The sequence below is a fragment of the Phragmites australis genome, chromosome 11 (genome assembly GCF_958298935.1).
Source record: "Phragmites australis chromosome 11, lpPhrAust1.1, whole genome shotgun sequence".
NCBI classification, from domain to species: Eukaryota; Viridiplantae; Streptophyta; class Magnoliopsida; order Poales; family Poaceae; genus Phragmites; species Phragmites australis.
Genome location: NC_084931.1, coordinates 24554309 through 24568191, shown reverse-complemented (window position 1 = coordinate 24568191; position 13883 = coordinate 24554309). Strand labels below are relative to the sequence as shown.

Genomic DNA, 13883 nt, shown 5'->3' with positions numbered 1-13883 from the left:
TAGTACAACACAAGTCCTTCCGACTTGACTTAAAATTAATTCATGCAACATAACGCAAACGAGTATATTGCATCATCTTCATACTAACACCAGCATATAAGCATATCTAAGCAGTATCTTAACAACTAATGAATATTATCTTAATGTCATTATACTAAATCACTTTGTTCTACTAATTTCATCATTCAAACCAATTTTTTATCACATAATCTCACAATTTGTAAACTGTCAGTCTTGTTCGTGACTCGTTGAACATCTGGCATAGATGGCTGAATGCCAGTTTTGGAAGGTATCACATAAGTATAGAGGAATGGACCAACTGCTGCATTGAAAAAAAACCTCAGATGTCAAAATGTTGACCCACAAAAGCATTCATACTCCCATCTCATAGCTGATACTTCTGTGTGCATATACATCGTCAATTCAATTGGCATAGCCATGCCCCAAAGTGACGCAATTTTTGTTGCCTATCCTGTCTGCTACTAGAGCAAACATACAGAACTTTATACATTAAACAATGTCGATATGTTGTGATCTACCCCTCTAAAAGAAGGGAAAAACTACACCACAATGACAATACATAAGTGTGTACAGCACAAAATATTTCTCCTAAGAAACTAGGTACATCTCAATAAGTCTATAAGTAGCATGTTAGATATGAATATATCATAGGTTAAAAATACGGTGATAGACACCTTTTTACAGCCCTTACACCAGGAGCTCCAAAAATGCAGAAGTGCTAAATCGAGCTTCTATTGCCATGCCGATGAGACGACAAGTGTCTTGTCGCCCCAGCCAAAATGGAGTCCATCGTGGATCTTCTCGAATCTGTACTTATCACAGTACGATTTCAGTAGAGATCTTATACCATCAATAACATTGCTATTAAAAGGAGAGGGCACAAAGCCGGCCATTGCCATTCTGGCTCTCCATTTCCCAGCCACTTCATACCTGCAATGAGCAGTGGTTTTTTAAGCTGGTATTTAAATATCGGAGTTTGCAAACTGCAAGAGACAAGGACTCCATGAAGAATTATTTTAAATATTACCTTTCCACACGGTCAGGACCTTCACAGGCCAAGATGTTGACAATTTCTCGTGCGAGGCACTGCCTCTCCACATTCATTCTATCTGGGCTTTCCCTTGGAAGTGTAGAATCCAGTGAATCAAAAAGTGCCGAGTAATAGTCGTAGACCTCACGAAACCTGCATATCAAAGGGCTAAATGAGGAACGACACAGATACAAGTGTGTAGAGCAAATACAAAGCTGAAAGGCCATATTTATTCCACAAAACTAGCACTTTGAAGCACGCATGTTGCTCAAATGGGTAATTGAACAACATGTATAGCCTTGGTTTAGACAATTCTGTGTACCAGATATGGTAAAAATGTTCACAAGAGAACCAACCTTGTAAGGAATGGGGTAGTATTAGTATTTGCATCCTGCTCGACCAACATCACTAGTTTTGGTTGGAGACCCTTCACCAAACGGAGAAGCTGGTCCCTTTCGTTCACAATGGAAACACTTTCATCGGGAAGGTGATGCAGCAGGAATGCAAAGTTAACAATGAGGGCCTCTCCGGGACGGCAATTCAGCATTCCGGGCGTCACATCCCCAATGTCAGCAGCCACTGCCCTAAACTCAAATGATACCTCACAGTCCTCTGCAAGCTTTTCTAGTCGCTGCCCCACAACCTTCAGTCCTCCAACAGTCCTGTGTACTGACTCTGGGTCATCAACACCAGTTATCCTCAAATGGAGTGGCTTATTACTGTTATTTTGTAGCAACTGTATCAGCGTTATGTACTGGCTACCCTGGTTGATGTCAAAGTCAATGATGTGAACAATCTCATCTTCTTTGCAGGCTTCAAGAATAGCATAGTTAGCGGCCATGAAACCTAGCCTGAAGCATGGGCAGATTTCAAACAGGATCTGCATCGCTGAAAGCTGGTACAGAGTAGGGGCCTCCTTGCACCTCAGGGCCCTGTAGATTCCTTTTCCTGAAGACTGTATTGTGGCAGCAAGGCTCTCCACAAGATAGGCCGCAATTCTCTGAGAAGGATCTCCCTGAATTGCTACCTTCTGTCGTAGTTCTCTTATGATTGATTGTGCTTCATCTATGCTATATTCAGATATTGCTTCAGCACAGTCAAAGAGCAACTGTTTTCGGTCCCGCGCTTCTCCATTGTTGCTGTCTGGACAACTAAGGCTTGATTCCGGTGATGACTCTTTTGGAGAGTCCAGATGCATGATATTCTTCATGGTATTAGACCATTCATTGTTGTTCTTGCTATCATTCCACTCATCGTTAATGCTTCCTGACAAATCAGAAAAGACCTCATCATCATCATCAAGTAAAGCATGCTCAAGCTCCTGAAGCTTTAGTCTGATCTCATCTTCATCAAACTCTACTTCAAGATCGGAGCTCTGATTCTCTGATAAGGATTGAGAGTTCTGCTGAGATATATTAGAGATTGCTGGAGAACATGTTGCTGCATTAAAATGAGATTCAAAATGGCTATCCAGGGTTGTGGCAAGAGTTTGGCCATTAGCAGTTACACAATATGGAGTTGGTGCAACTTGTTCGTTGTAAAATGAGTTCTGAAATACAGGAGGCGGTGCTCCATTGAAACTAGACTGTCTGTAGCCCTCAGCATTATATGGTTGAGGTCCATGACGAGGCAATTCTGTACCAGAGGCAAATCTTTGTGCAGAGAAACCTGAGCCCTGTGGCCCAAATTTATGGATGTAAGGACTCTCGGCACAGGAAGTTGATGGGTCTGCTTGCGCAACGAAAGACATCACGTCTCTCACAATTCTCAACCTGATAGGTCAGTTAATCACTTTTTAGGTCTGCGATAAAACACTCAATGCAGCTTCCACTGATGAGTTCAGCCTGAACAGTTTCTAGCACCTGCAGTTAGTGAACAACAAATCAGCATACTTTGCTAAAGTCCATTGGCGTTTCTTCAGAAGTACACAAAGGCACTAATGATTTGCACAAAATTTTCAAGATCATACTGCATAATCCTTTATGCTTTACTAAAAGTAAGATAAGTATAATTTTTTGCTCCCTGTATGTGATACATACAAGCTCAACAAAAGACACATCCTTGCACGTTGTCATCTCAAGGTCTTATTCATTTGACTTTTTGTATGACGGTTGCAATCACAGATCTAAGTCTTCACGGTAAAGCAAGTCAATTAATCAAATCCATCAGTCCATTAAAGAAAAGCATGCTTCCTACAACATGTTCTTAACAAATAAAAAGGGTAGCCCACCCAGAAAGAGTTGCTTGTAAGACCTGGTAACCTTATTACCAAACCTGCAACGTTGACTAACTTGTGGTCTTGCAAGGAAAACCAAAGTTAGGGGGTGTACCGAAAGGCTAAAACTAGGCTTACATCTTACTGGGAATATACATGTCCATACCTAGACTACAGACCTGAGGCAGTAATGCAGAAGGAACAAAAATCCAGCTAGTAAATAACGAATAATTAATAAAAAAAAATGAGAAACAAGATCACCGAGCACCAAGATATTTGTATTCTCCAACAATTCTATATGTGCTGGCATTAAACAAGTATAAACAGCTAAATAAATCCAAAGAGCTAAACAAAGCCTTTAACTTTGACGAAATTGGTCACCAAGCACGCATGCAGCAAGAGAGTAAAGAGAATATGATGATTTTTTCCCGTAGCTGAATTCTCCGGTCGTTAACACCAATCGAACCCTGAAACTCTCCAATCCTTATTAGCAACGCCCGTAGTTTCTTTCTTCGATTCAGCGTAACTCTCCCAACTATTCCTCTCCCAGGAAGCAGCGGCAACTCACCCCCGCCCGGAGCACCCAAGAGCGGCACAATCATGCCGTCCACTCCTAACACTCGAAGCCTAAAAGGGGGCCCAAGAAAGCGGGGAGATTCCAACGGAAGCAGCAAGAGGACTTCGCAGAGCTAAGGGGCAAGGAGAACGTACCTGCGATCGAAGATCGGCCGGTATCGGGCACGACGAACGGCGGCGGCCGGCGGTCCAGCCGGTGGAGACGGGCGAGGCGAGAGGCGAATAAGCAAGCTGCGGCGGGTGAGCGGGCGAGCGGGCGGGCGGATGGGGGAAGGCGCGGCGCTGGGCAGGAGAAGAGAAGACGACGAGGCAGGCAGGGGAGGGAGAGAGGGAGAAATGGAGGAAACGGTGGGCGCCGCGCGTGGGTTAGTTGGGAGCGGGTGCAACGCGGCCCGCCCCCCACCTGGCGAACTTCTCAACACGTCCCAGAATTGCTCCAAACTCTTTTCCTTTTGAACAGGAACCGCCTAAAACTTTACTAAATCGTAAACGAATTCCCGTGAAGTGGTTTAATGAGAACATATCCCAACAGTGGATCAGGAAACGTATTGACTACTCCATTTCAAAATACAGGGTGTACTATGATAAATATATTAGTATCATCTTATAGATCGTCTTATGTATTGATACGTTGTCTTAGTCTTAAGACAACTTAACAGATAATTCCTATAATATATTGTCTTTTAGCTGTATCATAATAATTATATAATTCTTTAATTTGTACGTGAAATAAATGAATATTATACACATGTTTAGTGTAAAAAAAAATGTACCAATTAATTCTTGTTTCACATATATTCTGATAAGATATTAGTTTCATAATAATTAATAATATATTATAAAAAATTAATCGTCAATAAATACTTTGAAAGACTGGCTCGTATCTTAATACGCCATGTAAACGGAAATGGGGGAGTACTAGATATGGCCCTTCATTGATTGTTTAGTTATACTGTAGAACTAGAATAGTAGCGTTATGCTCTGTTACAGACAAAGAGAACCTGGGACAATGATCCTGGGAACCGGGTGCTGCCGAGTGCTGATCGTTGACTTGGTTGGCAGTTCGGCGCATTGGTCTTATCCGGAATTGTCAATCAGTGGGGATCGGAGACTATGATCACACGGGACAGCAACGCTACTAGTATTTGATACGGAAAAAGGGTTGCTTTTCGTGGCAGTAGGTGAGCCACCAACCAAGACCCGACGCTGATCGTCGGGCCGGACCGGAGGACGTGCCAACAAGCGACGCCGCGCGGCAGGCGCGGCCGCCGATCTGTCAGGCACAAAGCAGCACCAGCAAAGCGGCCGCACGTTGGCTGAATAGCAGGCGCGGTAGCAACCAACAGCGGGATGGATGGAGATGGCCGGGCAGTGGAGGGACGTCGGCGAGCCGCTGAATAGCTAGCTAGCTGCACGGGGCGCGTCGCTGAATAGCTAGCTAGCTGCACTGTGCCATGCCGCCGCGCGTCGACGCACACCCCACAGGTTCGCCGTGCCACGAATCGCGGCGCGCGGGGCTCCGCTCCGCTCCGCGTGGCGTGGCGCACCGGCAGCAGCGAGCGCGATGACGAAGGTGCGAAGCGCACGGACGGCGGTGTCGGATGCACAGGCGGGACGCGCCGCCGTCCACCACAGGCCCGCTCGCTTGCGCAGTTTTCCAAGCACATGGATGTCCCGTCGCAATGCGATAGAGGAGACTCAGGTGTTGGCCCAGAAGCGTCCAGAGCACCCCCCCCCCCCCACTGGCTCGCTCGACCGGCGCAGAGGGGCCGGATACGCTGACCGCCCCGGCCTCCTCAGAGCCTCCCGTTTGGGCGAGCCCAGTTCGACCGGGAAACCAAGGACGAGGGTTGCAGCAAATTGTATACGTAACCCAGCTAGCTTCTCCTCGCTTCTCAAAAAAAAAAAAAAAAAACTTCTCCTCGAGTCTTAATTTCAAGAACCCCAAACTACGGGGTCCAGAACTCATAGCTCACGCCTCAAAAACACATTTTCTGGTCACAGATTCTATCCAGGGTTGCGGCTCAGATGATCACGACTACAAAAATGTACGTAGGACAACAAATCATCAAAGCAGGAGCGTTTTTGTACAATATTACTAGGGCCTGCGTGAGTGTTCGCCTGCCAGACCGGAGACATCTCCAAGTTCGGCGGAAGCGGAACTCGGCACGCCTTGGAAATGCGACAAGCAGGGCTGAACAGAGACCATCTTCACAGTTTAATATGTGTGCCAAGTCTTTTGCTAAAAAAAAGACGTGTGCGAAGTTTGCAAATGATCACAAGTCCAATAATCAGAGCATGCTTGTAATGCAAGGATTTTGTTGGGATTTCATAAGAACTTTTGAGTTGTGACCCGAACGGAACCTTATCATCTGCCCTCAATCAGTGAGGACCAAAGTTCACAAATTTGTTTTGGCAATAAAAACCGCTCACCGGCGGTTACCGAAAAATCACGGATGTCACGATAACCGTACAAATTCAGAGAGAATTTACTCAAAATTCACTCGATTAAATTTGAAATTCGACGAGAATTTGGTCTGAATCGACCAAACGGTAACCGATCAGTTTGCTACGGTTACTAACCGCATTTAGCGATTTATCGATCGATTTTTCCGCATTTTCCAAATTATCAGTAACCGTTTGAATTCTTGAATAACCGTTTGGTTTTAGCGATTTATCAAACGGTATTCTCGAATTTCAGTGAAGTTTAACCCAAAAAAAAAATCAAAAAATAGCTCAACCTTGTAAAATCAATAACTAATTCATCTAAGCTTCAAATCAAGTGAAACAAATTTTATTGGTTTCCTTGTAATATGATCTACATGGTAAAAGTATTTATACTTATAAAAAAGTTGAATATTTTCTTTGAGAAAATATATTTGCTAAACCAAGTTACATGCATAGTTTACTCTTTTCTAATCCAAAAATCATAAAACCAATTTTATTAGTCTTCTTACATGATACTATGTCTTTTAAAAATACATGAACTCATAAAATAGTTATTGTTATATGTAGAATTGTGTAAATGTGTTGCAACTAGATTAATTTATAACTAATCCATCACACCTCTAAAATTAGTGAAACCACTTTTATTAGTTTACTTATACTATTCTTTATGTAGAAAAAATAATGGTAGATATGAAAAAGTTAATTACAATGATATTTTTTAACATATTTACTTTATGCTCGTAAACTTTGTAAAAATTATCGAGAAATTAATAAAACTCTAAATGATGTGAAACCAATTTTAAAGATCCTCTTAATATATATCATACGTAAAAAAATATGTATTTACATATTAAGCTTTTTCTTAATATAAGTTAATAAATGAGCTGCTCGCTTTAAAAAAAAATTCAAACTTCCTTCATAAAATATGATACAAACGACATTATTTTTGAAAAAAAATCACATAAGATCCTAAAATTATCTCTAGTTTTTCAGCATTTTTTGATTTTTTATTTCAAATTCGATTACCAAACGGTTTCTATTATCGGTGCGAAACGGTAAGTTCCGTTACAAAGATTTTCGAGCGGTAACCGATGTATTTGCAAACCCTGATGGGGACATCAACTCTAGCTTCCCCGAGCTTTGATCAGTCAACTACAATTTTCCAACCATGACAATATACGCACAAGATCCACTTTAGGAACCAACTTTATAACATAACATTTCTAGTCAATGTCCTGGGTGGCATGGGAGTGTACATGCAACTCTCCAGGCACTCGACACTCCATGATTATCACACAAAGTCCTACAGATAGCAGTGTCTTATTACACCACCATGTCCCGAGATTATGTACACAGCTTCCTCTAGGCCGGAAAGACGACACCACCACCACCACCAGACAAATGGGACTCACTAGAACCAAGTGCGCAAACACGCCTAGTAAGCATGGTTGGGCAACAGGGCTCTTCCAGCACGGTGCCGGTAGAGGGCGCAGGCGCAGTGGACGGACGTCAGGCTGAGGCAGCCGCTGATGATGAGGGAGTGCCTCCCAGGGCAAGTGTGGAGCGCCGGGAAGGAGTCGCAGACCGCCTGCACGGCCGGAGGCGTCAGGGCCGTGCATTGGCTGATGTTGAGGTTTGCGAGCCCGTCTTCGTCCTTCACCTTATCCCACCTCTCGCGCTTGCTCTTCACACGGCTGTTTGCGAGGGAGTACATGGCACGGTCTGTGATGTTCTGGCAGTAGTACAGGCCTAAAGATCGAAGGTGAGGACATCCGTTGGCAAGAGCAACCACGCTCTCATCTGTGATGAAGGATTGTAACAGATTAGGATTTAGATGCTCATGGCACACTAGAAGCTACATGAAAAAAAAGGCCCTATTGGACTTCACCTAAAAGGGTGAAACGATGGCAGCAAGCATAGCCATCTCAAACAAGTGTACTGTGATATAAAGTGATCAACTGCCATGTCCAAAAATGCAAGGTTCCCAGAGACTATAAGCAAGCATACTGACATGAATATGCTCGTTCTATGATGTTTGCACATGTCAAGGTGTAACGAGTGTGTGTCCCATACACATAGCCCATCACATTTCGGTGGATAAATTTGATAAATATCTCAGGACTGATGTTTCAGAAAGGACGTGTTGGACTTGGAGACATATGATGGATTGTTGGAGAAAGAGTCTAATTGCACACGGTGTTCCCAACCAAAATGCATACTCTTTTATCAAATCACTGAAGTATTGTTTTCTCATAAGAAACTGATTATATAATCAAAATCACCAACCCACTGAAGTAACATGGAAAAAAAATCAAGTTGGGATGTGCTGTGTTTCAGTATGCCTGACTCCGATTACTCAAACTGTGGTCCTACCAACAAGACAAAATAGTACAGAAGCTTCCAAGTTCAAAACAAGGCTTCTTACATAAGATCTCGCAGAGATAGCTAATGAACAAGGCTTCTATGTTTCTAGTATAAACCAACCTGCAAGTCAGTGCTCACCAAAAGATAGCTATTGCCCATGTATCCACCAATAAAAAAAGGATACAAAGAACTTTGTATATATTTGTCAATCAATAAAGAGAACTAATTTACTAAAGAATCGGATCAAATACCTGTTATAAGAACACAACCGCACAAGTCTAAAGCTCTGAGATCAGGACATCCCGATGCTAAGCTGGTCACTCCCTTATCTGTGACATCCTCACACCAGCCTAGGTTTAAAGATTGCAGCTGCCCACAATTCTGAGCAATGGCCTGCATCAAGATTATAGAAACTAAGTGGAAGTTCATACTAGAAAACATGCTCAGCAAATCTTGAGTTGACCAAATTACCTGTAAAGCTCTGTCCGTAGCAGATTTCACGCATCCACACAAATTCAAGCACTTCAGGTTTTTACAGCGGCAAGTAAGGTAAGTCAAGGCAGTATCACTGAAATTGGAACACCCGCTGATGTTCAGTCTTGTAAGCCGTGGGCATCCATGGGCCAATGCATACAAGGAGCGGTCACTGAGCCTGAAGCTTCTGCTGAGGTCTAACTCACGTAGATCATGACAGTAGTTGGCAACAGCTTCTACTGCACTATTTTCAAGCTGAGGTTTATTTTGCCGAAGAGTGAGAACTTGCAACTTAGTAAACTTGCGAGCAAGTGATATCATTAAGTTATTCATGTTCTGCTTGCACCTGCAAATGACAATTTTCAGGTCAACCAATACCTCATTCAGAAACATATATAGATCAACAAAACAACTATAACTTGGCACAAGGCTTGGCTGCAAGGTGAAAACAGGAAGAAAAGGTTATCTTGAGAGATGTTTGACAAGGAACGTCAGTGAAAACAGGAGCATGGAAGGATGATGCGAGAAGTTTTTTTTTTTTTTGGGAAACAGCAACACACTTAAAAGAGGTGCACATATAGTGAAATTTATGGGCAATGTTAACCACAATAGCTCATCCAAAAGTATAAGCTTCTGCTGTATGATTGAAATTATTTTCAATCGATTCCATCCCTATTGTATTGAGCCTCCAGGTTAGTAATATATCAATGATCTTGTTAAAAAGCAAATGAAGATTGTCTAAAAGACGGGTTGAACTGTACCTTCTATACAAGCCAAAAAAATTATGCTGATTTAGATGGAAGACATTCCTAGATATTTCTCCACTTCATCATATATCTTTGAAATCAGGTAGTGCAACTTTGTGGCTTGGCGAGAGGGGCAAATCATAGACCAAAAGGGTCTTTTCTTTTTTGAGGGACCAAAAGGAAAGTCAGAGAAAAGTTCGAGTGTTTAGAAGTTTCTTATATGACAAGCATAACGATATCCATGGTATACAAGATGGCAAGTTGCAGAAATGTTGACTCTGCAACAGGAGTGATAAAATGTGAGGGTAGCTTTCAAAAGTAAAAAACAATAAAAAAAAGGATAAGGTGAGAACCTTAGCGCTTTTAAATGAACTAGCAACATACAACATTACATGGAAAATAAAAAAACGGAAACAAAATGTCATAGCACTTCCTCCTGAGGCATATAAATAAATTGGCGGTTGCAGCACCATGCATAGGAAGGGTTCAGATCATCAGTGCAGGATAGATAAGTTTAGCACAGGCAATTAGTTACTTTTCAATTACAGATGATCCACAGCGAACTGAGTTCAACAAACTAGGGATTAGAGAATATAAATTGGTAGGAACGTCGCCATGTCATATTCAAATTTCCTAAATCCAACAACCATTCTACCACCTTTTCAATCATCAAAGCCAATTTAGATCTTTCTGCAAATTTGCCTAACAGGTGTAAATATAAGGCTGGTCAAAATTCACAAATCCCAAGCGGGCAAACCGACATAACACCAATCAATCTAAAGAGCTGGACTAAAGGATACAAACTTGCTCACCATGAGAGGGTAAGATTAGTGACACCCCATCCCAGTGCATCACGCCAGCCAGTGCAAACACCAGATGCAACAATGACCATCCTATCATCTCCAACTATTGATATAATCCGCAGCAGCAACTCCATTGGAAGATCCTTCCAACCTGATAACGTAGGCATTGCACCACCACTTTCAGCCTGCCCCCTCTCGCTGCTAGAAGACACCATGAGGCTATTGAACCATGCATCCAATTCCCCATTCACGGGCCTCCCGCTGACCATTTCCAAGGTTACTTAGATCACCAAGCTATTCCTGCAATTATCAGTCATGTGATAATTAAAAAGTATACAAATCGCATATCACGCAAGGCACTTATTCGAGCAACAGGCTTTCTACAAACTATCAAAACGAGTTTCACAAGATCACACAAGGTGGAAACTTAACGGCTCTGATGTCTCCAAAATCGTTCGAGGACAACAAATTCACAAACTTCGAAAAAGGGAAGAACTGCAAATGAACAACCACATGATCAGGAATAGGCACTTGACTGGACATGTAAAGGACCCATATCTTAAGAACTAGTAGTATCCATGTCCAAAACAAAGCTACGCTGAGCAACCACGGTAGAACTCACAGAATACTATAGATCAAGATTGTTTTCATCTCAGTGAAGATAAACTGCGGGAATACCAGAGAGAACCTGAAAGAACACAAGTGTTGAGGCAATTTGCTGACAAACTTGCATAGAAGTGCGTCAAGATGGCGCCTTTACGTCCCTGATCTCCCAGCAAGATTCTTAAACTAGCCAAACCCGAGCGGAAGCAGTCAGGAAGCCACAAGCACAAGGCGAGGGAAACATGGGGGACCTTTCTAGGGGTTAAAGTCCACATTTCTACCATATTTTGGACGCCAAAACAGCTCCAATTCCAACGCCCAATCTAAATAACAAGGAAATAGTCGCAGGAATCAAGGGCCCGAGAAACCAATCCGCGAGAAGGCATTGGAAAAGCCGTAAAATAGGGGAACAATCCAGAGGAAAGCCAATACTACCTTGGGGGCAATCGCGCAAAGAAGCGCCCTAATAAGAAGAGCTGAAAAAAGACTCGGTGGTAGCAGAGGTGGAAACTTTCGAACTTGAACAGACTCGGCGATTCAATCTCAGCGCCAGCAAACGAAGAAAAAAGCCCAAGAAAACCGGCAGCGGAAAAAGATCCCCAAATGAAGAGGAGAAGCAACTCACCAAATCCAACCCGATGTCCAACCTGAGGCTGAACTGAGAGGCCGGAGACGCGGCTTAGGGCTACTTAAACAGCGACGCTCGTCGCCGCCGCCCGCTGGCGCTGAGTCCCTGACCCGAGGTGGTGATGACTGATGAGGGGAACGCTGGCACAGTGGTGTGGACGGTGGGCGCAGGCACGGGTCCGGAGATCAAACAACTGTGGGGGTCGTGTGGCTCGCGGGACGCGCACGGCCGGATTGATTTGGTGGCGCGGTCGTGCGACGGCGACGAATGGGCCACTCGGACCAGTCCGCCACGGGTCCGGTTCGGTACGATTCGAACGATCCAGCTACTTAACGAGCCGTGTTGACTCGTATATCTCTCATCGGTTCACAGTATGGCTCATAGGTCACTGTGCTGTGTTAGACTAGTTCGGACACGATTTTGATTCGGTGGCACGGTCGGTCCAGCGGGTATAATGCTACCGGCGACTAATGGCACACGGGCGACTCGTCGGCACAATCAGTCAAAAAAATAAAAATTTAACTATAAAATTAAAAATATATAAAAATAATTACACAATTAAAAATATATATAGAAAATAGAAAATAACTGGATCCATGCGTGCGGGGCCGAATCGTGCTTGGTCGTGCTGACCTAGGCTGGGCTGTGCCCATGCCAGCCCGACTCAGCTGGGCCGTGCCGTGCCGGTACGCCATGCCGCGCATTCGACCCAGGCATAGCCTGTGGTCTTGTGTCATATCGACCCGGCCCGTCTCGTCTCGGGTCGTGTCGTGTTTGGACCGTGTCTATAGTGTCGTGTCTCAGATCTGTTCAGTAAGCACAACTCATTTAGACATCTTTAGACGAGACCGTCAGGGGTAATCGCGATTCGCACAGCTTGTCTCGTCTGGCCAGGGTTCTAAAATTCATCGATATTTGTAGAGAGAGAGTAAAATAAGAAAAAGAATAATATATTAGAGATAAGAGATGGAAGAAAGAATATGTACCGTCGGATTAAGTCTGAATAGCTCAGACCGACGAATAGCTCAGACCGACAAATAGCATCCGCTTTTTTCTCTCTCCGTGGAACGAATCGCTGGGAACTGGCCAGAACGAGCTCGTTTCTGCTGATTTCGCGCTGGTTTCTCCCCGGCGAGCGAGTGCCGCGATTTGGTATGGTTTCACTGGTAGGGCCGGCCATACGGATCATTATCTCATCCCTGGTGACCCTTGTGGCCGCAGTGGACCGCGCTCGTGTCGTCGTGGCAAATCCGAGGGCACGCAACTGATGGCTTCCCAGTCAGTCTGCCGACGTCACCAGGATAAGCACCGGTCCTTGTGAGGGCAGATGTGCCGCCTGGATTATAATACTCCACGTCGGCGCGTAAGACAACCATAACCACAACCTTCTACTATCCCGGTTGCTGTCAGACTATGCCAGCACCTTTTGGTCGTGAAAGCGTCTCCTCCTCCTTCCACGTCAGCTCGCTCTCGGCGCGGGCCCGCTTTGAGGGACGCACATCGCATGGATCTGAAATCCTGATCCAAACTGGCCACGGTGCGCAACTGCTCGATTCGAATTTCGTGCGTATTCCGTCGTGTGCTCGTACTTCTCTCGACTAGACAACATGTTACATTGTTCAACCGTTGCATCAAAAGCCATTCTTTGGTTACACTTCACGGATGCCGTCAGAAAATCACGCACGGTATAAGCGAGCGCGTCCAGTCCCATCTGGACCGGTGCGTGCCGTGGCATGCGCGGCGCCGGGAAATCAAAGGCGGAACGGCATCCGCTCGTACGCGAGAGCTAAGGGCGTGTTTGTTTTGGAGCCGATGCTCTCCTCGCCAATCGCGCGGCGCACCTACGTGTTTTTGGCTGATGTTTAGTTTGACGTCCACGAGTCGGCACGTCAGATCCGTACGCACGCGCCCACACGACGCCACCGTTAGTTCATTTTTTTGCCCACACGCGGGACGAGACGAGGGCGGCGAAGTC

General features: G+C 44.4%; 2 protein-coding genes across 6 annotated transcripts; both read right to left on the bottom strand.

Annotated features, from left to right (window-relative positions):
- Nucleotides 1-388: 388 nt before the first annotated feature.
- LOC133884341 (scarecrow-like protein 1) lies at nt 389-4269 on the bottom strand. The gene is made up of 4 exons (XM_062323712.1): nt 3978-4269; nt 1408-2913; nt 1049-1204; nt 389-951 (listed from the first exon to the last, which is right to left on the bottom strand). The coding sequence occupies exons 2-4, from the start codon at nt 2799-2801 to the stop codon at nt 753-755; spliced, it is 1749 nt and encodes a 582-aa protein (XP_062179696.1). The 5' UTR covers nt 2802-2913; nt 3978-4269; the 3' UTR covers nt 389-752.
- A 3214-nt stretch (nt 4270-7483) lies between these two features.
- LOC133884340 (F-box protein SKP2A-like) lies at nt 7484-13049 on the bottom strand. Of its 5 annotated transcripts, none has more exons than XM_062323709.1 (6): nt 11716-11890; nt 11366-11603; nt 10687-10977; nt 9126-9474; nt 8906-9047; nt 7484-8090 (listed from the first exon to the last, which is right to left on the bottom strand). In XM_062323709.1, exons 3-6 carry the CDS (start codon nt 10944-10946, stop codon nt 7726-7728), a joined length of 1116 nt encoding a protein of 371 aa, XP_062179693.1. In that variant the 5' UTR covers nt 10947-10977; nt 11366-11603; nt 11716-11890; the 3' UTR covers nt 7484-7725. The 5 variants fall into 5 exon arrangements, with proteins under 5 accessions (XP_062179693.1, XP_062179692.1, XP_062179694.1 ...); XM_062323708.1 differs by lacking the exon at nt 11716-11890 and adding an exon at nt 11110-11172 and having other exon boundaries at nt 11366-11689; XM_062323710.1 differs by lacking the exons at nt 11366-11603; nt 11716-11890 and adding an exon at nt 12895-13049.
- Between the last annotated feature and the right edge of the window lie 834 nt (nt 13050-13883).